Source organism: Myxocyprinus asiaticus, chromosome 4 (genome assembly GCF_019703515.2).
Source record: "Myxocyprinus asiaticus isolate MX2 ecotype Aquarium Trade chromosome 4, UBuf_Myxa_2, whole genome shotgun sequence".
In the NCBI taxonomy this organism is placed as follows: Eukaryota; Metazoa; Chordata; class Actinopteri; order Cypriniformes; family Catostomidae; genus Myxocyprinus; species Myxocyprinus asiaticus.
In genome coordinates this window covers 47188905-47214009 of record NC_059347.1, presented here as the reverse complement: position 1 = coordinate 47214009, position 25105 = coordinate 47188905, and the positions used below count along the sequence as shown (strand labels likewise).

The 25105-nt window shown below is 38.2% G+C and overlaps 3 protein-coding genes across 5 annotated transcripts in view; 2 read left to right on the top strand and 1 right to left on the bottom strand.

Annotated features, from left to right (window-relative positions):
* The first annotated feature begins 6378 nt into the window (after positions 1-6378).
* On the top strand, positions 6379-9450 carry shisa2a (shisa family member 2a). The gene is made up of 2 exons (XM_051694848.1): positions 6379-6737; positions 8037-9450. Exons 1-2 carry the CDS (start codon positions 6458-6460, stop codon positions 8534-8536), a joined length of 780 nt encoding a protein of 259 aa, XP_051550808.1. The 5' UTR covers positions 6379-6457; the 3' UTR covers positions 8537-9450.
* A 282-nt stretch (positions 9451-9732) lies between these two features.
* Positions 9733-19016, bottom strand: LOC127438901 (zinc finger C4H2 domain-containing protein-like). Of its 2 annotated transcripts, none has more exons than XM_051694809.1 (5): positions 18577-19016; positions 17365-17536; positions 16305-16477; positions 15916-16078; positions 9733-12103 (listed from the first exon to the last, which is right to left on the bottom strand). In XM_051694809.1, exons 1-5 carry the CDS (start codon positions 18876-18878, stop codon positions 11990-11992), a joined length of 924 nt encoding a protein of 307 aa, XP_051550769.1. In that variant the 5' UTR covers positions 18879-19016; the 3' UTR covers positions 9733-11989. The 2 variants fall into 2 exon arrangements, with proteins under 2 accessions (XP_051550769.1, XP_051550776.1); XM_051694816.1 differs by lacking the exon at positions 18577-19016 and adding an exon at positions 18122-18521 and having other exon boundaries at positions 9742-12103.
* Positions 18952-25105, top strand: part of LOC127438720 (probable ribonuclease ZC3H12B) — a 23648-nt gene continuing 17494 nt past the window's right edge. For both annotated transcript variants that reach the window (XM_051694541.1, XM_051694548.1), the window contains exon 1: positions 18952-19143. In XM_051694541.1, coding sequence (XP_051550501.1) covers positions 18952-19143 — 192 coding nt within the window. The remainder of the gene's footprint in view (positions 19144-25105) is intronic.

Below are 25105 nucleotides of genomic sequence, written 5' to 3'. Positions count from 1 at the left end.
TGGAGGGACACAAGGGACAATCTTAGATTCGTGGCGAGGGCCAGGTCAATGAAATTACAGCAGCCCCAGAATCTAAGATGGCTGACATCTGCTGTTCACTATTCTGAACATGCAATATGACAGACAATTGAAACTGATCGATATGAATCAAATTAGAGAATTCAAAACTCACCGTCACGCCCCCCTTCCTAGGGTAGGGCAGGCAACCAGTAAATGTCCCGACTGTCCGCAGTAGATACAAAGTCTCTCTCTGAGACGGCTTTGTTGCTCTTCGGTGGTGAGGGAGGAATGACCCACTTGCATGGGCTCCTGAAGACTGGTAGCAGCAATGTCAGAAGGAATTGATTGTAGAGAGCTGACTGGATGACGGGCTTTGATCAGGTTGTCCAGGCGAATGGCGAGTGATGAATTCATCCAGAGATCTTCCCTCATCACGACATGCTAGCTCCGTTTGAAGGTCAGGGTTTAGTCCTTTACGGATCAACAGTTTTAATGTATCCTCCACCCACACGGTTTGTGCTGCTAGAGTGCAGAATGATAAAGCAATTCAGTGGCTGACATATTATTCTGCTTTAGACACAACAGAAGTTCTCCAGGGTCCTTACCACCCTCGGAGTGCTCAAAAACTTCCCGCAAGCAAGTTAGGAAGTGAGACAAAGAACCCTTTAAGATGTTTTCTTGACTCCAAACTGCCGTAATCCAGTCTAGAGCTTTTCCTGACAGCAGTGATATAATGAAGGAAACATGAGCTTCATCGTTGTGATACATGTGAGGTAGTTGCGACAGAAAAAGTTCACATTGTAACAGAAATCCTCGACACTTACTGGGTGATCCCAGAAGAAAGAGTCAAGGATTAACAACAGCCGTAGAGGGCGTTGGGCTGCAGGCGGAACTGCTAGTGGAAACCCCCTTCAGAGATACACATGGGTTGGGTTGCACGGATTTGAAGAGTTCTTCCGTGATAGATATGAGCTGCTGATGGTGACTAGTCAGCATGGCTGCTTGTGCTGAAACAAGCTTGTGTAACTGTTGAAAAGCTGCTGGATCTAGGTTTGGCGAAGTCTTCTGTTGCGAAGATGCTGGGGCAGTAGTGTTAAGGTCCAAGTGCAGTTTAATAAGGCAAATAAATAATAAAAACAAAGGCAGGCAAGGGATTGGTACACAGATAGGCAGTCCAGAAAGGCAAACAAAGTAAGTCCGATAGGCAGAGGGGTAATCCAATAAACAGGCAGTAAATCCAAAACACTCACAAGAAGGCTGGGGAATTCAGAGAACAGGCAGGAGTCAAACACAGGGTAATCAATGATAATAATAACGCTCAGAATTGTAGACTAGGCAAACAAGACTTCGTGTTGAATGCGTGGAAACTGGGAACTTAAATAGACAGGGTTAAATGTGACACATCTGGAAGAGTAATCAGTCTGACTGGAGGATTACGGGAAATGCAGTTCGTGAAATGTTAAAACTCAGGTGATGGCAACCTCTGGTGGCGTTCAGGCGAGATGGCAGGTGCTGCAAGTGTAACAGGCGTGATGATTGGCAGACAAATTATTTTGAGGGGTTGGAAGTCAGACGGAGCAACACCATTTCCGGAGTGGTGTGCGGAGATGGGGAGGGTGGTGGCTTTTGAGAAGATGACAGATGGAAGGCTGGGGCTGGAAGACTTGTTTTTCAAGAAGTGGGGTAGGTATTTGGTGGTTTTGGGGGACTCTAGGGGAAGGGATGAGGAGAGAGACATTTAGTTTAATTATGCATGTTTATTATATATTTTATTTATTTATTTTTTATTTTATTGTTTGTGTGTGTATTATTTTATGTGACCACAGGGGTGTTCTTTGGGGTAGGGTGGGGTTGGTGTTTGGGCAGGGACATTAATGAGGGTTAAAAGTTAAATGTTGATTCGGTGTGTATGTGTTGTGTATTTCTCTGTTGTGTTATTTTCTTTGAATCAATAAAAAAATTTTAATTACAAAAAAAAAAAAAAAAAATTCCTTCCAAAACAGCAAAATCTGTACATTATTCCAAACTTTTGGCCGCCAGTGTATATTGAGAGACAATTGGGATGTGTGTTAAATAATAGATGTAGGCCTATTTGATGTGATATTTTATTTTAAACATGATATTTTGACAACTGTTAAGAAATATATTTTGTACAACTATTAATCATATTAGGCAATTACCATGCACATGCCTAATTTCTTACATTTTGTAAAAAATAAAAAATAAAAAGTTGAATTATATGTTAGCCTTTTAGCAAAAAAAAAAAAAAAAAAAAAAAACAATTTACTGAAAGCATGTATATTTATGTAGAATATTTTTTTCTGTTAGTGATATTATTAATGTGATGATGTATCTAAATCTTATACCTCTAGAACATACCACTTTTCTATGTTCTTGTGGCATTTATTTAAAAAAATAAAATGGTACAGATTCTAACGCTGATGTTTGTGTTGAGTTTTAATTATAGCCAACAAAAACTTAAACTACATCTGTCCAATTTAACAGAAAAGACTCTTGCAACAGAATGTTTGAGATCTTTACTCCTGTTTTCATTTAGAGAGTAGCCTATATAAATATATAATGCACAAATAAAAGACTGTCAAAACTATGTGTACGATTTGACAAGCTATGCAACATCAATGACCCATGCACCACTTTTCATTTTGTCATGACTCTAAACAAGCCAAAACATATCTAGACATTTAATTAACTCCAACGCACGCCCAGACACACAAATCATGGGGGGGTTGCTCCTGCAGGGTGGCCAAAGCAGATTTGCCTAATTGCTGGGGAGGACCCCCATCGCTCAACCCATTGTCACCATAACGACCTCCCGACCCTTAGGCTCAGTTATCTGATAACAAATACACTAATGAAGAATATTAATATACAGCTCACCCAGTTTAAGACAAATTCCCTCTCAAATATCTTCCAATGTCCTGCATACACAACACCACAAAATACACATTTGCTGTAGAATTTGAAATATCAGTTGTTGACTGCAATTAAGAACAACAGTGAGTTTTATTATAATTAAGGCAGAGTTTCTTCAAAAACAGCAACAACAGCCAGAATGATTTGTTCTTCATATGCAGGTGATTGACTCCTATGAACTAGCTAAATCTATGTTCCTCAAAGGGTATGACCTTAAGGTGCAAGCTTGGCAAATGTGCTTTTAGGAATCTATAGTCAGAGCAGAGAATCAGAAACAGACATGAATCAGTCCTTTCAAGATAATGATTCAGACTTTTAAGATAATCCATCTGGAGATGGACTGTACACACAGATTTGAACACTGCCAAATGCTTAACTCATCATCTGACTGGTATCATTTCATGTATCTCATTCCTGCACTCTCTCATAGGCTACAGCAAGATTCAGACATTCCAAAAAGCTGTTGCTTCAACAAATGGCAGATATGTTTGTCTGATTCTTTTTAATAAGGCTCTTAAAACCATAGTTCATGCAAAGCAACAATAGTTTTACCATGTAGACCATTATAACCTCAGGTAAAACCATGTCTACAAACAACAGCTACAAGTGCCATCGTTGTAATAGAGATGGAGAAGATTACCTAGCTTTAGTAATAGATTATTTACAATGAATCTATGATATTTACACGAATTAATTAAGCAGATTCTTTTGCTCAAAGCGACTTCTTCTATCATAAAGTAAAGAAGACAGCAATATTAGTAGTGCCACAATTCTATAACCCGTGAATAAGACACAACTACACTCAAAAAAAGGATTTTTGCTGCTAGTTCATTTAACTTAATTGAAAACCAAACTAAAGCAACACAATTCTAGACCAGTTTTGTCACAACTCGATTTCAGTGCATTCCATCCATTTCAATTTGTAAAATGGAGGTTTACTTAATCCATTTTAGTTGGGACTACATTACAACTTTTTGTGGTGTTAATGTAGCATTGATGAAACTGGGCAGGGGATTTGGATTTCCCAGCTTTCATGGAACTTGATAGGAAGAAAAAGTGCTGAAAATAAGTGTTATTTTACATATTTTTTGAGCAAGATAGGAAGAAATTGGTTAATGTTCTGTTATATTGGTATTTAAAAAGAGTGTGTTATGCTGTAGTTTTGGGGGTTACCGTTGTGTTTAGGTTAAGGATAGGATTTAACGTTCAAGTGATACTTGATTTAAGTCCTGCTAAGTTCTAGAAGCAGTTGCTAACAAATTGACAGTTTTGTTGACTTTACACTTGCTCACCTGGCATATACTAATGATTAATTAAATAAATTAAGTTGGTCCAACATAAGAACATTTATTAAATAAATATTGGGAAATCGAGTTTGACGAACCTAATGAAGTTAAGTTAAAATGACTATAGTGCATATATTTGACCTAATCCAACTAAATTATGTTGGCTCAATGAAACTGACTTAATCTGAATAAAATACATTAAATCCAATTAAATAAGAGTAATGAATTTTGAGAGAGAATTGTAACTTCAAAGCAGAAAAGAAAACATACATTTGATTATCTGTTATAATAAGTGCCTTTCTGGTTATTTCAGCCATTTCAGAGTAACTATTGTAAAACAATGATGAGGGTACAAACAACCATACCAGTATTTGAAACCAGATGATTGCATATTACTTTATAGAAATTAAAAAAGGGTAAATTACAGGAAAATAAAAATGTGTATACTGCAAAGGCATTCGATAATAAATAATTTGTACATTTTGTTTTTCAAAGAGATTTACTGAATATAAACTTTTGGCCCAAAAATAGGTATGGATTTCAATGTTACCATGTGCAGCTAGTTCTCTTTCCCCTTATTCTCTCTCTTTCAGTTTATTTCGCTTTTCCTCCATATCACTTTCTCTCTTTCCTCTGAATCTTTCTCTTTCTATTCCCCCCTCTCAGTTGAGTAATCCTACCAGAAGTTCCACCAAATGGTGCAATGTTACCAGTTATATTGCGATTGAGAAAATACATTCACCATCTGGAGCTGGCACAGATGCACACGCACATGCATTGGTACACACAAAATATTCCTCCTGGTTACAGTCTCTGAGATGTAATCTTTTAGCAGCTAGTTAAAATTAATGACTCAGTCATATTCAGTAAACCAAGCCTGTCACACCCTCAGGAGGCAGGCTTTGTTGACCTGATGCTAATGTGTTAGTTCTCAGACAATAGCAATTTACTGTCTTTTGTGTGAGGACTAATCTCTGTTAATAGCTTGACACAATCAGGTCTGCCCAGCTGTAGCAGTTGAACAGAGATTGCTGTGATCGACTGTGTGTGTTGTTTTTTGGGACTGAGCCGAAAGATGTAAAATCTGAATGGAGGTGCAGTCTGTTTCAGTAAAAGTTGGAGGACATATTTGGAAAGTGAAGGATGCACATGATAAACAGACCTATAATAATTTGTGTTTACAGTGCATGTTCAACTATCTGAAAATGTAGGTGTTTAGGTTAAATGAAAATGAACAGAACATAATAAAGGGAAGTGGTTTGAATAGTCTGTGGGTTTAGTGAACAATCACATGCATCACATCATTGCCAGACCATTTAATTTCTAAAGAGCAAATATTAAATATGTGAAAACTTCCACTTGATGAATGCAAGCGTGCCTTTTTTGGCTTTACAGAGCTGTAGAGATTTCTTTTTCAGCCAGTTTCAAACACAAGGTAGAGAGAGAGGCACATATCAGGTATGTGCAATAGAGAGAGTGCTTCATAGGTTGTAGTAGGTAACTAATGAGTGTGTGAGTTTAGATGAGTGTTGATAGTGAATTGACCTCCCTGTCTCAGATAAAGTAAACAGAGACAGACAAGCACAGTCTGTAACCTTTAACCTCTCATACGCGCACACACACATACAACTGGCTCCGTCCTCCAGACATGAATAGGTATGCTATTTGTATATCATTAGTTATGTAGACCATATGGTGTGCATGTATTGTGAATATTTGAAAGAGCTGCTTTGTGTAAAAGGGGGTCCTTCTTTTTTGTTTCTACTTAAATAAAAATGTTGATTGATTACATTTACTGAATGTTTATTGCAGTGCATGTGGACAGAGGCCCCACTAACTCACCCTCACTTCATAACCGATGGAGGTTTGATCTTTTTAAAGTTTTGATTTCTGACCTATAGGGAGATGATTGAGTGCATCACTGCTTGTCATTTAATGTATAGAGTAATTAGCAGAGCAAACACACACATAAACAACCCTGGTAATCACTAAACCCCGCCTAACTTTAAATGCAGATAACTGATAACGAGGGGCTGGGGAGGAGGGCCCGCTAATGTGTGTGTGCGTGTGTAAAAGTGTTTGCAGGGTGATGATGGGGGTGCTGCAAACATAAATAACGCCCTCGGACAGTCCCTCCAGATCAGATGCTTAGCCTACAACTTGCAGAACCTCTTCGGGGAATTCAGCTACACTTAAACCAATTTTCTTCCATCGAAAATATTTAAACAAACGCAATTATGTCTTCCTCCGTGACTTGTGCACTGTTTCTGTTGCTTCTCCCGTTGTCTTTTGCGGTATCGGGGGAGTATTGTCACGGTTGGACGGATTCCTTCAACTCTTGGCACCGCGGATTCCAGTGTCCGGAGCGCTTTGATGGCGAGGACGCGCGCTACTGCTGCGGGAATTGCGCACTCAGGTACTGCTGTACCTACGTAGAGGCGCGCCTTGATCAGAGCACTTGCGACACAGGCTCCGAGACCGAGAATACCGACGACGTGAAAAAGATGCAAGAAAGTGGTAAGGACCTTTATATTTACCTTGCGAAATGTATTATGTTTTCTCCACCGAGAAAGGTGGCAACCTGCAATTTGTTACCTCAAGAAAGTATTTCTACTTGGTTTAACCCATATAAATAACTTTTGGTATAAATGCATTTGTCAAGTTGGTTATGGCAGATTACATAGCATCAAATGAATGGAATAAAACCAATTATTTGAGATGTTACCAAATGATTTTTTTTTTTACATCACAAAACATTTTACAGTGTATACCTAAACCTAAAATTGTGCATCATGCAATATCTAAATTAACTGTCCCCACTTTATTACCGTATTAATAGAAACATTATGCTACACCAACCAAACTAATTTTATGGGTTAAAGGAATAGTTCAAAAATGATTTTATCCTTTAGGCCTATCCTCACCCTCATGCTATCACTAGATGTATTTGACTTTCTTTCTTCTGCTGAACATAAATTAATATTTTAGAAGTGAATCTCAGCTCTGTAGGTCCTCACAATGCAAGTTAACGGTGGCCAGAACTTTGAAGTTCCAAAAATGTCATAAAGCCAGCATAAAAGTAATCCATATGACTCCAGTGGTTAAATCCATATCTTCAGAAGCGATATGTTAGGTGTGGGTGAGAAAAATTCAATATTTATATCCTTTTTTTTTTTTTTACTGTAAATCTCCACCTTTGACCAGCCCCGACCAGTAGGTGGCGATATGCACTAAGACTGCTAATGTGAAGAAGAATGTGGAAGTGGATATTTATAGTAAAAAAGGACTTAAATGTTGATCTGTTTCTCAGCCACACCCATTATATGACCTCTGAAGACATGGATGTATCCACTAGAATAGTATGGATTACTTTTTATGCTGTCTTTGTATACTTTTTGGGGCTTCAAAGTTCTGGTCACCATTTACTTGCATTGTGAAGTCCCACAGAGCTGAAATGTTCTCCAAAAAAATATTTGTTTGTGTTCTGCAGAAGAAAGTAATATACATCTGGGGTGGCCTGATGGTGAGTAAATGATGAGAGAATTTTCTTTTTTGGTTGTACTATTCCTTTAAATCAGTTTTCCAATGTAGCCTACTATTACCATTATACTAAAATACAAGGAATATTCCTTATAGTATGAATGTGGTCTTAATATCTTAAAAGCATTTCATGGCTATGTCAGTGACTGTATTTGATGTCTGTTTTGACAGATTATTGAATATCTTGAACTTAAAGTATATTTAAGCTCAGGCCTGTTGTATAGTTCCCCAGCTGTATTCATTCTTTAATCTTTTTCACTTTTCTTTCTTCCCCAGTTCCAACCTATCTCCCATTTGTGATCGTGGTAAGCGCGTTCCTCTCATTCGTTCTGGTCGGATCAGTTGTCTCCATCTGTTGCTGTCAGTGTGTCAAACCCAAAGCGAGTGATCGGCCAACTGGACCGTCTGCTGCTCAGACCAGCTTGTTAGAGTCTGGAGGACCTTCTGTGGACAGCTCCACCCCGTCCCGCACCTCCACTACAGGTTCCTCCACGACAAACGCTCACCCTGCACCATCTGAGCTCAGTGTGAACCTCTATGGGCCAGTTGGAAACAGATTTCCCACCTCGCACTCTCAGCAGTATGTTCCTCCTCTCCCTCAGGGGGCGCCACATTTCTATCAGCCCTACATGAACTATGCTCTCCCTCCAGAACGCAGCATGCTGATGGCCCCCGCATTCCTGGATGGTCGTTCTGCGTTTGGGCAGGTGCATGGGCAGCCTTTTCCTCAAGCCCCTATGCACACGGAACCCATCTATCCCACTGTCACCATTTGATGATGTCTGTAAAACTACAAAATAGACTCAGTGACTACAGAAGAAGTAGAATGGTGGCCATGGCAATATGTGGGATACCTACTATTTTTGTTGTCTTGAATGGACTCAGGTGTATAACAGGTGTTTAAGACAGACAGCCATATTGTTGGTCTGTATGTGTATAATCAACTGTGCTGACTTCTTGACATCATGTTGGTCTTGGTTGGTACCTTGACGTGGTGTAATACTGCTTCTCATAGGAGTGTATTTGCATGAACTATTGTTTGATTGGTTGCTCAGCAATCACTGATTGTAATGTGTTATTTAGGCTATAACAGATTAGAGAATAAATTTGTTTGCTCAGCCATTTGTTTGCCGCCTTTCTCATTCTTTATGAAAACAAATATGGATAAATGAAGCTCTAAGTATTGCATATGGAACTGGGTCATGTTAAGCATTCAATTGCATGAAAAAGGACACTAATTATTTCCTTCTCATTTTCATAACCAATACGGAATACTGCATTTAGCAGCTTTCTGTGTCCTCTATGTCTTGTGATGTTCTGACTCTAGAAAATTGTGAGTGAATCTTTGTCCTGCAAAAGCTTTGTTTTTTCTTTACAGTACATTGTGATTGTAAGGCTCTCCAGCCGTTACGGCTATTCGTGTGTGTGGCAGAGCAGGTTTTTTTGCGTATGTGAAGGGTTTTGTGTGTGTTTGAAGAAACAGCAGGAGGGTAGAGGACAATACATGCAGATCTCCTCACACCCCTGAGAGAGGGATTAGTGCAGGTAAAAAGGGATGTGTGAGAGAGATTAAGCTCAGGATGGGCCAGCTTGAGTTTAAGCAGATGCGTATGAGTTAATTAACGAGCTGCAGATGAACCAACTGATTTTCATGCCAAATCCTGTTATGATGTAAAAACATGTAAAGTAAAGCTAAGCTAAAGACACATGGATAATTACAGCTATACAACCAAATAAATCTGCTGTAAATAAATGCAATAAGTTTGTCCTCTTTCACGCAAACACACAATTGTAGCCTATACTATTCACTTAGTGTTTTATCTTTATTATCTTAAAGTTGAAACACAACATGTAGCCTACGTAAACTAAAATATGTGCTGTTTTAGGTCCACATCCACACATTTTCTTTGACTTCTTCTTTGACAAGAATCCAAGGAGATGCAAATCCACTATCATAAAACACACAGACATGAATATAACAAGGGACAAGAATGCACATAATACGCAAGTAATGATGCACCCAGGCAAAAACGCAGCTTCAGCGATTGTAGACTTTCTGTGTGAATCTCAAAAAGCTTATCAAGCAAATATCCAGGTCACACTCAATTAGATTTATTTACATGAAAAACTTTGCTAAGTATATCATTAGCTCAATCAATGCCAAAGCATATATGGAGGGCCATAATTATTCACAATTAAATAATTAAATAAACAATTAAATGCATACTACATACACTGAAAATAATGACTCATCGAATCACTAAATAAATCAATAAATGTCCGTTGTGTTTCATTTTAGCGCAAGCGTTTGTCCATTTTCATTTCAGCATTATCGTTGGATTGATTTTTCATTTAAGCACGACCTGAGCTTGGTACAGTAAGAGATTTATTTTTAACTCTTGCAGATGAAGTTGCCAGCCAAAATGTTGACAGTGAGTTAATTTGAACCCATGCAGAAAATAGAGAGAAGGTCATTATGGAAGAGGACGTACTTTGATGCCCACTTTTGTTGAGTGATGTGTTGATTGCCATTACATTGGAAATGAAAAGACACATTGCTTGTGCTACAGAGAAAAATTAACCCAAAGATAATGGCGAAAGGAAAAGGGATGCAAACTAGTGCTACAGTTAAATACAAGGGGCATTTATTTATTTAGTGATTTAATTCTTAATTTAATGCCCACTCATTAAATTAATAATTCCAGTCATGGGTTGCTCTAAAAGCAAAAGTTAAATGACCAAAAACACTCTTCCTAGTTACATTTCCTTCCACGAACTGTTTAATAGTTAAATATTTATTTTGTAGTTGCTTTGCCATTTATCAATATTGTTTAAAATGTATGCATTTTATGAATTATATATTTTACTTGTACTTTAAATTCAAATTATGTACCCTGTTTAAAGATTACTAAATTCAGATATGTTTTGTGACATGCAGCCTTGAAGAACAGACTCATTCCACAGTATGATGCACAGATACTCAAGAAGATGAAAAATAAGTGCAAATATCGCCCCCTTCAGGATTGAGAGTGCAGTGTAAAAAGAATGAAGAAGCACACGCTGGTAAAGAGATTAGCAAGAGCGGAATGATTATTGCATTGTTCGGGTCATGGGCGAAAGGTCAAATTCCAGATGAATATCAAGTCAACAGATAGAGTCAGGGAGAGAAAAAGATAAAGAGATTAAATCAATCAGATGACATAGCATAACTAAAAGTATTGTATGAAGAATTCAGCATGACAAGAGTTCCAGATTTGATTAGCTTCACTGATTTTAATGATTAAAAACTGAATCTCAGAAAAGATGAGAAATGAACACAAGTGATTCAATACTAAAGAATCTTAAAAGCTCTTAATGCTCCTTCGGTCAAATTCCAGAACTTTCTTCTATGCAACACAAAGTAAACAGCACCATCACACAAAAAGAAAGATGATTCAACCAAAACTTAAGCTCTAGAACTCCCCTTCAACTTGTGTTCCAGAATTTTGCAATTGAATGGGCATGTTGTAAGTCTGGAACAGGGCATAGTTACACAATACAAGAAAAAACATTTACACTTTAATCATGAGGAAAAACATTAAAAAGAGTCATAAAAAAGGAAAATCATAACATTATTAATACAAAAATATTATTAAAAGATCAGTTTAAGCATTAACTGAGTATCATATAAACTGCTCTATTGACTAAATCCATTTCAGAGAATTTAGTTTCATCTAAAGCACAAACAGAAGGGTACACTTTCAAATTTGTAAACCAGCATCCATTTCCACTACAGACTAAATACAGACACAGTACAAACACAATACCAAGGTAGCACATATAAAAATGAAAAGACAATCTAATATAAAACTTTTCAACAGCCATTTAATGAAGAGATGACAAAGAGCTACTGATTGAGACCTCACGTTCATTGAAGCAGGAAGAGTATTAACTACAGGAGGAGTATCACTATTAGAGGTCAATTGATCAGACTGGAGATGGTCCATTCCTTCAGGACAATGTGTGTATGTGTAAATGTGCTGACATGTGAGTTAGGGTGTGTGTTTGTTAACTGATATCCCTGTCAGAGTATAAATGTGTGTTTGGAATTGTGGATGCAAGAGAGCGTAAGTGTGTTACATTTTTTTTCTTGAGTTTTGAGGTTTTGTTTGTGTTATTCCTCAGGCTTTTATTGGGGTTTTATTGGTGTGGTGTGGGGTTTTAGCTGTGTGTGTGTGTGTGTGTGCGCGCTACTCATCAGGTTTTCTCTTGGGTTTTTTAGGGTTGCGTGAGCGACTTTTGGCTTTGCAGAGAGGACAGATCGGGGCATTCCGATGGATCTGCTGGTGGCAAGACAAACATGCCTGGTAACAGAAAAGCAACTAAATCAATAAACTTTCGATTTTAGTTTATACTATACATGTACATACACCCACGCTATATACAGTATAAATATCTTTACACTCAAAAAAATACTTTAGCCTATTTTTAAAGGCCTCTGCACACCAAGCGCAAATTTTTGCATGATTTCTCACCGCAATCAACTTTTGAATCAAAACAATTGATTCCTAATGAGACATTCACACCTAGAGCGAACATTCACACCGAATCGCGTGCCAGCAAAGCGAAACTTTTATTTCGATAGCATGTCAGGAGCCTCTGCAGTTACAAAAACCAGTGCAACTTGTGGCACAGAAAGCTGTTTTGACCACCGACATTAAACACTGAAGTAACTCGAGGAAGAAATCCTAAACCAGCATTGAGGATGTGTATTTCATTTGCATCAAATGCCTTAAAACTGAAAAAAATAAAACATTTCTCATGGGTTCTCTTAACATGTAAATGACATTGTTGCTTTACTGCCTTGCATACCCTTTAAAATGATGAGATCTTATGTGGATTGTGTTCATAATTTATTACATATTGCTGCATTTTTTTGCCTTTGCATTTAATCTTATGCGAGTTCTCTTTTATCTCTAATATAATATACAGTATATCGCTGCGTCTTTGCCTTTGTATCACCTTTTTTTAATAAATAACTTTACAGACCTTAAGTGTTCTTTGCCATTACTACTACTGTGACTTGCAGTGTACTGCAGATATGTCTTTGTATTCAAACTGCCTCTGTATACCAAAAACATGGTGGTGTCTCCACAAAATCATTATCGTTGTGCTATTGTTAATAGTCGTTAACAGCAGAATGAAGATGGGGTTTTTTTTGAGTGAGATGTGTGTTTATTGCCTACATTATTTAGACTCTTGGAGCGTTTAAATGTCATCACGTTTAAGGGTTTTGAACAAATGTAGACGTACATGGCAATAAGATACAATTAACCATTTTATTTAAACATCTGTTTTAACAGTCATTATGTGTGTGCATTACACAGTGATTTTTAAACATATTAAAACAAATGATTTACAGTATGTGCGGCAGTGGCATATAAGCACTCTTGTTCCAAATGATAACATGTTTTAACTGTCCAGCAGGTGAACTGAAATATTTTGTGAAAGTGTCTCGAATGTTTCCTTTCCCGCTGAGCAAATCAACAACATACACTTCATCACTGCTGTAGCTTGAAGAGAAATCAATTATCTTTTTTTCGCTCTGCTGTTTGTAAACTTTTGGGCAGACAAACTGATCTATCGATGATCTACCGTACCGGGGCAAAACTGCATGTCGCCACCTATTGTAAAGTGCTAACAGCAATCATTTGCGCCGATTTGTAAGCTTGCCATTTGTCTGTGATTCACCTTTCATAATCGCGTCACCTTTGGTGTGCAAAGGCCTTAAGATTTACGCATTTCAATTTCATAACAAAATTCAATCAAATTGAATTGTGTAATCTTTAACTAAATTAAATACATTTATTCAAGTTTTATTTAGAGATGTTTCTATACCATTTTTTGACTGAGTACGAGTTCCGTTACTTCCTTTCTGGTTCACACCGATATAGATACCTGTTTTTTTTTTCCTGAATTACAATAATTTTATCATCAAAATGGTGTTTGAATAAATTAATTCATAAAAACTTTGATCAAACTAAAAAACACAATTCATTTTCAACATAATATTGTATTATTTTTTGCAAATAAAGTGCTACATAACAGAGCATCACAGATGTAAGATATTGCTTAAATATAAAACAATTACTATTTATTATTATTATTAGTAGTAGTAGTAGTAGTCTTACTGTGAATATTACATAACTATACATTATTGATATATTTCTGTTGTACTTTTTTCACTTTAAATGGAGCTTTTATTTTGGCTGAAGCTTTTATTTTGAAGATACACCTCTTCCGTTTATGCGTGATTTTGAAGGTCTACTGGAAAAGCAGGTGATTATTAAACTGTAAAAGGCTGCTATTTAATCAAATAAATATGTAGTCTGTATGTGCCTCATACTACAAAGTGAATTAGTGCTCTGCACGCTGTCATCTGTTACAAACAGAGCATGCAATGCTCATGACGGTGTTTTCCAAGTATGAGCCAAGGAGCTCTAAAGGCAGCCGAGTTCGGCACAACACCGGCTCCACACATTCACAAGTGCTTACATTTGAAGCGCACAGCACATGCAAACTATAAGCTTATTTCATTAAATCGTAGCCTTGGTGGTTTAATAATCACACTAGGCCACAACGTGATTTTAATTTGTGCACTGAATGTTTATGGAATGACAGTTGTTCGTCAGATGTAGGGCTGAAACGATTAGTCGATAAAAAACTGTCGACAAAATTTTTAGTTGTCAAATAGTCGTTTGATCTCATTTAACGTAACATCTTAACACGTAAACTCTAATGATGATGTGCGAGAGCAGCACTGCAGTTTGCGCCTGACTGAGGAGAGGAAGAATTACACAGCTCACAGTCCAGATGCACTCTAAACTTTCCAAACAGCTTCAGGTGATATAGATCGCAAAGTATGAGGGAATTATAATGCAAAAATACAAAATAAGTAAATACAGAAGCTCTCTCGTTGTGGAATATGTGGAGCCGGAGCTGCCGCTCCGCTGAAGCAAAACTTGCGTGTCGAGCGTCTTTATAAGAAACATCCTGGCGTTACATCTTAAATGCAGTTATATTTAATGCGTTATAGCTCTATTAAAGTAAAAATAATATGGAAGCAGATCATGTAAATAACTACAATCTCCGAAACTGGCATTTCTCTGTGCGGTCAGCAAAAATTTAAACTGCACCCGGTTGAGGCACACTCTGTCGCGGGGACGCTCATGCCTCGAATGTGCACGCTTGCACCATCTACATTATAACGTTATCAAATATGCTTATATACAAAATACACTTATATTTAAGATACATTCTCTTAAAGCAAGTCTAAATATCTTATATGTTGCTTCTCAAGTAAATGTATCTTGTTTTAATTATTTTTAGACCATTTTAAATGGCAAACATGACAAAAACATTTGATAACAATTGGATTTTTTGCAGTGAATTTCTTTACCGAATTAAATTAAACTTAATAAAATTTATTTTTTCCCTTTAATTCAGTGAATGCCATTTAGAGGTATTTTTAAAAGATGATTTTGTCCTCTTTATTGTTAGTAAGCACGTTTAATACAACCTTTTAAGTCAGGGTACAAGCTGAACCGATTCCGATACCAATATCGGGACGTCCCTAGTTTTATTAATTACATTTTATTAAACATTAAGTAATTCAGTTTGATGGAATTTTGTTATGAAATTTAAATGCGTAAATTTTAAAAATAGGCTACAATATGTTTTTGAGTGCTCAATAAGCACATACATGACCAACATTTGATTATAAATAGTTATATATCAGTTTTAAGTCAATAAATAATTTCAAACTAACAACATTCTATATTACAGTTATTTTTCTTTTCACAGTGAAATCATTCAAATCAATCAAATAATTTAATTCATTTCATACACCTCATCAACTGTGGGGTACTCATAACAAGACTGATGCAAATGAGTGCAAAAAAGTGTTTATGTATAGTCTTAGCAGTCATATGTTCTCTTATACTAATTATTGAAAAAGGTTGTGCAGACACTGTTGAAAGAGCTGACTGTGTGTTACACAGCTACATGTGTACATGAAGGAAGATGAGGCGTGTTTCCTTATATGCACAGCTGTGTGTCTCAACACCCCCAAAGTTAATGATGCAGTAAAGTAAAAGTGTGTGTAAGTGTAAAGCACCTTCATAGGTGGAGGCTGTTGGCGGAATGTTGCTGTCTGCCTGGCGTCCTGTTTCCGTGCAGCCTGAAGCTGCTGGGCTGCAGCTGCAGCCGCGGCTAGGGATTCTGGGATAGGAGGCTCCTGGGGTTCTGTCTGCCACTCTGCCTTTTGCTTTTCAAAGTAGCTGAAAGGAGAGGTAGGAAACACAAATAAACACACACACACATTCAGAAAAAAAAAAATAGCATGCACTTGCGCCTTCTTACTAATTCTACACAATTCTCTGACTCAGCTTTACGAATTACACTGTTACAAACACACACTCCTACACTGACTGCACTGACTAATTTTAAGGATTTCCCTCAGCTACACACACACTCTCTCACACACATAGGAACAGTGTTACTAACTCCAGTGAGAGTTTCTCCTCTTCCTGGCTGAGGTCAGGGAGTCTCTGCATGCCAAGGGTCATTCTCAGGGCGTCCACGTGTTCTTTCAGAGGTTTGTATTCATCATGGAGACGTCTGGTCGTCTCCAGCAGTTTGTTTAAGTCACTCTCGGACTGTTTGATAGTGTTTTCCATCTGGTGCAAGAAATACGGCCACTCCATAAATCACAATGGTGGTTACGAATCTGACCTGGTAACATAGAGGTTACCGGATCAGACCCTTAAAGGAATAGTTCCCCTAAAAATGAAATTCTCTTAACATTTACTCACCCTCATACCATTCCAGATGTGTATGACTTTCTTTCTTCTGCAGAAGAGGTCTTTCTCCTCTGTAGGTCCATACAATGCAAGTGAATGGTGACCAAAAAGCACATAAAGGCAGCATAAAAGTAATCCATAAGACCCCAGCAGTTGAATCCATGTCTTCTAAAGAGATTCAACTGGTTTTGGGTGAGAACAGACCAAAATCTAACTCCTTTTTCACTGTAAATCTTGTCATTGCAGTCTCTTGGCAAGAACATGATTTCAAGCTCAATTACACTTCCTAGTGCTTGACGCATGCGCAGATGGCACTAGGAAGTTTAATCGAGCTTGAAATCATGATTGCTAAGGAGACTGATGATGTCAAGATTTGTAGAGAAAAATTTGTTATATTTTGGTCTGTTCTCACCCAGTACCGGTTACTTCGCATATGAAGACATGAATTAAACCACTGAAGTCAGATGGATTACTTTTATGCAGCAGTTATATGCTTTTTGGACCTTCAAAATTCTGGTCACCATTTACTTGCACTTGTAACATTATTCTAAAAAAAACTTGTTTGTGTTCTGCAGAAGAAAGAGTGTCACACATATCTGGGATGACATGAGTTTTCAAGTTTTCAGGTGAACTATTCCTTTAATAAAACTCAAAATTTGTTTTTTTTGGCCAAAGTGACAAAATGATTGAGTAGGTCACATGCAACACAGTAAGTCATAGTAAGTGTGGATAGATAGATAGATAGATATCTTTTCTCTATTTACCACATTAATATCAGCATGTATGAGACGCAGCTCCTCTACATGAGCCATTTTCTCCTGCAGCAGAAGATCCATTTCCTGTTTATACTCTCTCAGGTGCTTTTCTTCTGATTCCAGAGCTTCAAATTCACTCCTCATTCGAGATTTGATCTTCTCCATCTGAAGCGTCTTATTCCTACACAACCGCAAAAAACACTGTTTCAACAAACAGGCAGTGCATGACAACATAAGACAATATAAAAGCGAGACTAAGACTTGTGATGGTGAACATATTATTTACATATCTAGATATTCACATTAACACTGATCTTGACAATCATACGTGTGTTTGAGGGCTTTATAATCGCTTTATTAACGTGTTATAACTGTTCTGCAGGAAACTAAGCTTTTGCTTTTCAGTTTCGTGTCTAACCACAACAGCATGCTTTTTTCCACACCCATCCACTATAAAATAACAGCGAGATCAACGACTTCATCAGAAATTAAATTTCATGCAGATTCGGGTTTAGATGTTTTCAGTTTTTAGTTCAAAGCTGCGTGTTTTTCACGCTTTTTTGCTCTGTGCTTAAGAAACAAAACCGACACGAAGCACCAGTCAAAAGAGAATCGCTTCACATTATTTGCACTTTGGATGGATTGTTGCTAAAAAACGAATGATTAATGGTAAATGTGCCGGTTTTGTGCGATCAAAGTGGAATTAGCCAGATGTTGTGCACAGGCTAGCGTTATCTGCTTTAAGATCAATCTCAGCCTTTCTTACCGTATTTCTTTGATGTTTTCTAGCTTGCACATTATCTCCTGCTCCTCCGCCATGGTGGACTATAAATTTGTAAGACTGTTGTCGGAATTATACGAAGGACAAGAAGAGTTGCGGATATCCCTCTCATAAGACAATAGAAATGCTAACCAGCTGTGGAAAACAGTAACACGACGCGGACTACATTACCCACAAGCCACCGCGAGGCTTAAAGGGACAGTGTGCTAAATAACAAACGCTCGTGACAGCTTTATTACGCGTTTATTATATTATGATAGCGTTTACAGGATGATATTTCATTATTGAGAATGCCAAAACAGCAGCCACTATCACAGGCTTTCTAAACAACAGTACTGAGGGTCTGTGGATTATATTCTGAAATTATTTATGTTCACTCGTGTCTTCCCGTTAACGCTCAGTGTGTCCGATGTATTTTTAACCCTCGGTTGCTGCATTACCGGAGTCCCGTCCACCCACGTGTTTCTGAAGTTCCGCGACGGAGGCAGCAAACACGTACTTTCTGCGGCTCTGCCCGTCCGAGCGCAGCGACAGGGGGCGTCCGACGTGTTGCCGAAGCGCAGGCGGTGGGTGCAGTCGGGGCCGCTGTAGGAAAGGAGGGAGGGAGGGCGATAGGAGAAAGAGGGATGGAGATAGATGATAGATGCTTGTGTAGCGCGTCCCGTACGGTTGCCGTTATGCTCGGCCGCAGACAAACTTTCATCCTCCAGTGACTCTCTCTCTTTCCCCCCTGCTCCACCATAAAGCAGGACGCAGGGCGAATGCGTGCTAGTGTTCCGGAGCGCGTCGTGATCGCTTATTTATCCGTCTGATAAATGGTTTTGGAGCTCGCCGCGCCCGCCGGTGCAGGCCCTGCGCTCCAGCGCTGCATCCCGCACATCCAGCGGGTTTTCCGGGTCAGAGTGAGCTTCAGCACTGCCGAGTCCAGCAGCGACATCCCCGACGCCGGCTCCAGTATCATCGTAAACATCGAGGACGGCAAGGAAGAAGATTGCACTAAAGCTAAAGTGAGTATGTGTGTGTGTGTGTGTGTGTGTTGAGTGAGTGAGTGTCGCAGGAGAGCTGAGCGAACACGACCGAGGAGCCAAGTCACAGCAGCAACATCGCCATGCAAGCTGTTTATTTCCATAACAGTTTGGTTGTTTTTGTCCCTTTCGTGGCGCAAAACAAGAACTTTCATATTGTCAGCGCGATTCTGTTAAATACACTCAATGGGCATGTTTATGCAAGCGAATTGATCTTTATGTCACGAGGACAACTGATGCTCACGACTCACGTTTTACAGAGATTTACAGAGTGCAGTTTGACAGGGAGCGCGCGGCAAACAAACATTTTCTCTCTCACACGCGTGAGGATCGTTATGAAGTTAGTACATTTCCCTTTCTGAGCATGCCTTTTATTTACTCTTTATCCACTAAAATAACTTCCCACCAGCAGCAGGTGCCGTTGCTTGTGGAATTACACGTGCAGGATCCTCGAGCGGAAATGTTGCAAGAGAATTTAAGTGGCCATTCAAAGTGCAAACAGATTCAAACCATTTGGATGGTCCTATCACAGATACACTTGTTTGATATTCTTTACAAAGCCCTTGTCTGATGCGCTGACATAGAAGAGCACCGGTCTGAAGTTGCTGCAGCATCTCAATGTGTTTCAGCTTGACTGTTTTAAAGGTGCACTCAGTATTTTTTCCCTAATTTAAACGTTTTACTTTTAAAGAACTCAAAAGTAATTTTGAAACATGCATAAAATTATGAGATGAAGACTCCAGTCATATTATTAACCTTATAAAAGCAGTTTTGTTCTACAGTGAGAGGGTCCCCTCATGGGGGCTGCCATGTTAGAATCACATGACCAGCCGAATACTACTCACTTATGCTGCCTTCATGTGCTATCCGAATTATCCTACTTCCCACTTCTGAAGTGATAATTTAGAGTTTTAGAATGTCGTGTTCACGTGCCTTGTTGTCGGAAAGAACGGGAAACATGGATGACGCCAGGTTCATTCATACATATTTCTTGAGGAACTTTTATTTTGACACCATAATACATATTACTCAGTTAGCTTGCTGACGATAATGGAATTTTGGTAAATTTTTCGACCATTTTCACAGTGTAAAAATGTACAACATGCATAGAATGGTTGCTGATATACATAAATCAATTTGACCAAAATGGCAAGCACTAACAATTAGCTGTATTTAGAAAAATGAATAAAACCTGTCATTCTGTACAGAAACTGTACTCTCCTCCGCCATGTTGAAAGTTTAGAACTCCTTCCATCTCGGAAACTCAGGTATCAAAATTATCTCAGAGTTTCCGAGTCGTAATTACGACTTGAGGGGTCATTCATGTGCAACTTCAGAGTGGGAAACTCGTATTTATGATAATTCTGAATTCTCGCTCCTGGTCGGCCGTGTTGATTTTCAAAGTATACTCTTTTGACCATGAGCGAATATGAACGGGGTTCGACGCATGCGCACTACAACTGCTTTATGATACTCTTTTAGTCCAGTCAATGGCAGGCGCATGCACCAACGATGCACACAGATGAGGACTGTCCGCATGTCGAGAAAATCGGGGCCGTACACGGACAGCCCGCACAGACTGTACTGATGACGAAATTTGCATCTTGCATACTGTGTGCGGAGCGATCACAAATGTGGACAACTGAAGTATACTTTAGCCTTTAAGGCCTAGGTATACTTCGTTTTTTGCCATTCAGGATTGTATCACGCCCGGCCAACTGTGATGATTTTCAAAGTATACTTTTTTTAACACGAACGAATATGAACATGTTCGATGCACGCATACTACAGCTGCTTCATGATACTCTTTTAGTCTAGCCAACGGTAGGCGCATGCACGGATGATGCACACAGACGAGGACTGTCTGCATGTTGAGAAAATCTGGGCTACGTGCGGACAGTCCGTGCAGACTGTACCGATACCAAAATTTGCATTATGCATACTGTGTGCGGAGCGATCACAAATGTGGACAATTGAAGTAAACTTTAGCCTTTAAAGTCTGGTATACTTCCGTTTTTTGGCGTTCCGGATTGAATCACGCCTGGTCAACCGTGTTGATTTTCAAAGTATACTCTTTTGACCACGAGCGAATACGAACGTGTTCGACGCATGTGCACTATGACTGTTTTTTTGATAATCTTTTAGTATAGTCAGCGGCAGTCGCGAGCACCGATGATGTGCACAGGCGAGGACTGTCCGTGTGTCAAGAAAATCTGGGCTGCTCTTGTACTGTGCTGATGACAAAATTTGCTTTACGCATACTGTGCGTGGAGCGATGACCAACACGGACAACTAAAGTACACTTTGACCTTTAGTGTGTTTGTGTCCATGTGTGACTACCTTGTTATAACTATTAGATGCTGGCACCCACTATGTCTTCAGACTGAGGGCCTGAGCTCGGAGCTGCACCGTGGGGTTAAATGGGCTTCATCTAGCCATGAACTCCAGCAAAGAGACTCACTCCACTTGTTGCTATGAGACAAACCAGCATAAACCTGTGTGTGTGTGTGTGTGTGTGTGTGTGTGTGTGCTCGAGTGCATGGTGGCCTTGCTGATTGTAAGCCTGTGTTGTGGAGGAGGTGAGGAGAAGAGAAGGTAAAAAATAAGGAAAACAAGGCAGAAATGAAAGGGGAAGAGCAAAGAAAAGGAGAAGGAGGGAAGCTTTTTAAAGGAGGACGGCTTCTGTTGTTTGGCTTGTTTATGGTCTATCTGTTGAGTATACTTTTGCTGTTTTTCTGCTGGCTGTTTGAGTCAGTGTATTGTGTGATTTTTTTTAGGACATTCAGTTTGAGATATGACCTGTGTGTTTAAAAAAAAAAACTGGAATGTTGTGGTCGTCTTCAGCTCAATAAAAGCTTTCCCCACATGAAGGGCCTCTTGTTTGACCATGAGATGGCCGTTTTCGCTCACTATGCTGCAGTTGTCTCCCTGCAGTCAGCGAGGAGTTTGGCATGGCAGAGCATGGACCCTTCCTGTGTTTGTTCACCAACTCCTCTATGTTTTATCGGACACCTTACCCCCGCAAAGGCTGATTGTATGCAACCTCTGCTCTCTCACTCTTTCTTACTGTGGAGTGAGCTTAAACCTTTCCACCCAATGAGGAATATTTCAGCTTTCTTGCTTTTGTTTTCTTGTGCACCATGCACACAGACCTCTCCCACCCACTCAGCAGCAGTTCCCAGATCAGTTCCAAAGCCGATCAAGTAATTTACTGAGAGAGCATACATTTACGTCAGACATGTCCTAATGAATATGGGTGAGTGAACAGGCAATTGACTTCAGATATTCTGTCTGATATTTAAGTCTTTATTCTTATAATTTTATTATTCTCTATTCTTATGTTAAGTTATTTCCCATTGTTTTCAGATCAACTCTTAGATCACAATATGATATTTACTGGTATAAATAAATCTACTGTCAAACCATCCCTGCATCCGAAATCGCTTACTGTCAGATAGTCACAATTCCAAAATTTCAGCAGTCGATACTGATACCAGTAAAATTTCACGATTCTCGATACCTATTTCGATAAAAAAAAAAAAAAAAAAATAGGTAATATGCTATATAACATACTCCTTTAGCCTATTAAAATGTGAAATTTCAATGTAAATAATACATCCAATAGCATGTTTCCTTTGAGTGTTTCTCAAGTAATCATTGCTTCAGGTTTTTTAAGTAAGACCTAGTTAAATCAGTTTTAATTTTTCTTAATTATATTTACAATTTTCCCAAATTCCACATTTTCCAATTTGTTTTTTAAAATTCATTAAAGTTTAAATTTAATCATCAAAATTGTGTCTAATAAAATGAATCCAAACTTTATTCAAATGAAAATAGAACAATGACTTTTTAACAAAACAATTTATATATTTTATAGAAGTGCTTTAGTGACTATCCTCACAACTTAATTAGAGCCCGACCGATATGGGATTTTTGAGACCGATACCGATTTTAGAGAGGGAAAATTCACTGATTTTTGAGACCGATACCGATACCGATTTTAGAGAGGGAAAATTCACTGATTACCGATATGGTGGCCGATATAGTTAATTTTTGAGCTAGAATGAAAACAGACCTTTTCTATGTGGACTTTTCACCGATTTTGCCCCTATATGACTATGCAAATGTATTCAGAAGGCTGATTTCTTAAACAAATATTTTTATCAAAGAATATTTGACATTATTATTATACATTGTCAACAAATTCTAGAAATGATCACTGAGAAAATAAAGAATAAATAAAAATACAATAAATAGCTAAATAAACATCAGTACTGTATGTTTAGTATAAGTCGATTACTGACCATTAAAATAAATAAATAAAAATAAAATAAATAGCTAAATAAACATCAGTACTGTTTAGTATCAGTCAAATGCTGACCATTAAAATAAATAATAAATAAAAATAAACATCAGTACTGTTTAGTATCAGTCAAATGCTGACTATATTAATACTGCTGAGTCAAGATAAACAGATAAGCAGCGGTGTTACACTGTATTCTGCTATACAAGTTCAGGGGAAACTTTCAACTGTGGAAAACCAGACTTTTAAATATAACATTTTGTAAATGCAATGACTAGAATTGTTCGGTTGTAGGGGGTACCAAACTGTGAATCCTGAACAAAATTGTTTGGTGAATACATGTTTAATCATTAGCTACCACTCAGCTGACAACAATGAAAGTAGCTATGTGATTAGCTAGTTAGCTGTAAGCTCGTTTTCATTGAGAGTAAAAGATGGACTCGTTTATTTTACTTTCCAGCATTATGTCTCACCAACTAGGTAATAACATAGCGTGAAATCAACACTCAACAGACACAATCCACCACCGCACTGTTGTCTGCTGAGCTGCAAAAAGATGGTCTGATGTTTACCTTTCAATCTGCTACATTACTGACTGCACTGACAAATTATAGCTGGCTAACAGCAAACAGACATGAGTGACATAGTTGTCAGGGACAGGGTTAACGTTATATAAGTAATATTGAAAAGGGAAAATGATGGGGTCATTGTTTATTAACTTTCTAGTATGTATTTCACAAACTGGTTAGCAACTTACCGACACACAGCTTAACTCGCCTTGTCTGCAGAGTCGGAGCGCCCTCTGCTGGACAAACTACGTGATGACACCAATTCTAAAACATTGTTTTCTGCATTATATGTTCTGAAAAAAAGTTTTCATATCGGCGCATATCGGTAAAGTATACACCAATACGATATATCAGTGAAAGGCTAATATCGGCCGATAATATCGGCCAACCAATATATCGGTCGGGCACTAAATTTAATATAAAACACAAAATTGCTCTTATTTTTGTCAAATAAAATGCTGCACAACGGAGCATCACATTATAAATTAAAACATTGACGAAAACTTCTATTCAGTACAACAGCACTCTTGTGATATAGGTTCAATAATAATAGGCTAATAATAATAAAAATTATAATAATAAAATACATTTTTACTAAACATTTCTGTCACAATTTCTTAAATTATATGCATTAAGCTGAATCTGAATTTTGAATCAAAATTTTATTTTGAAGTGAAGGCGTTTTCATTTCTGTGGGTAACATTGTTACATCTTATTTATTTCAGTATCGACTTGGTATGAAAGTACAGGTACTTTTGACATCATCACTACTGACAGATTATGTATTGTATGTACTGTATGTACTGTACTGAAGGACACATTTCTTGGCCGGTCAAACAGTACGTTATTTAGGTACGCATGCGAGTATTATGAGTAGATTCTGGACATACTTCATCTGGGGACTTGAGTATTGACCAGTGACCCAAATATGTGATGCAATAACAACAAGACAAAATGATCTACTCTGGTTTTATTAAACAAGCACCATTTAAGCACAAGGAACCACTTTCTTGGTAGATGTATCACTTACAGTTGAGAAGAGCCATCTGACTTGCGGTTCACAGCCGTTCTT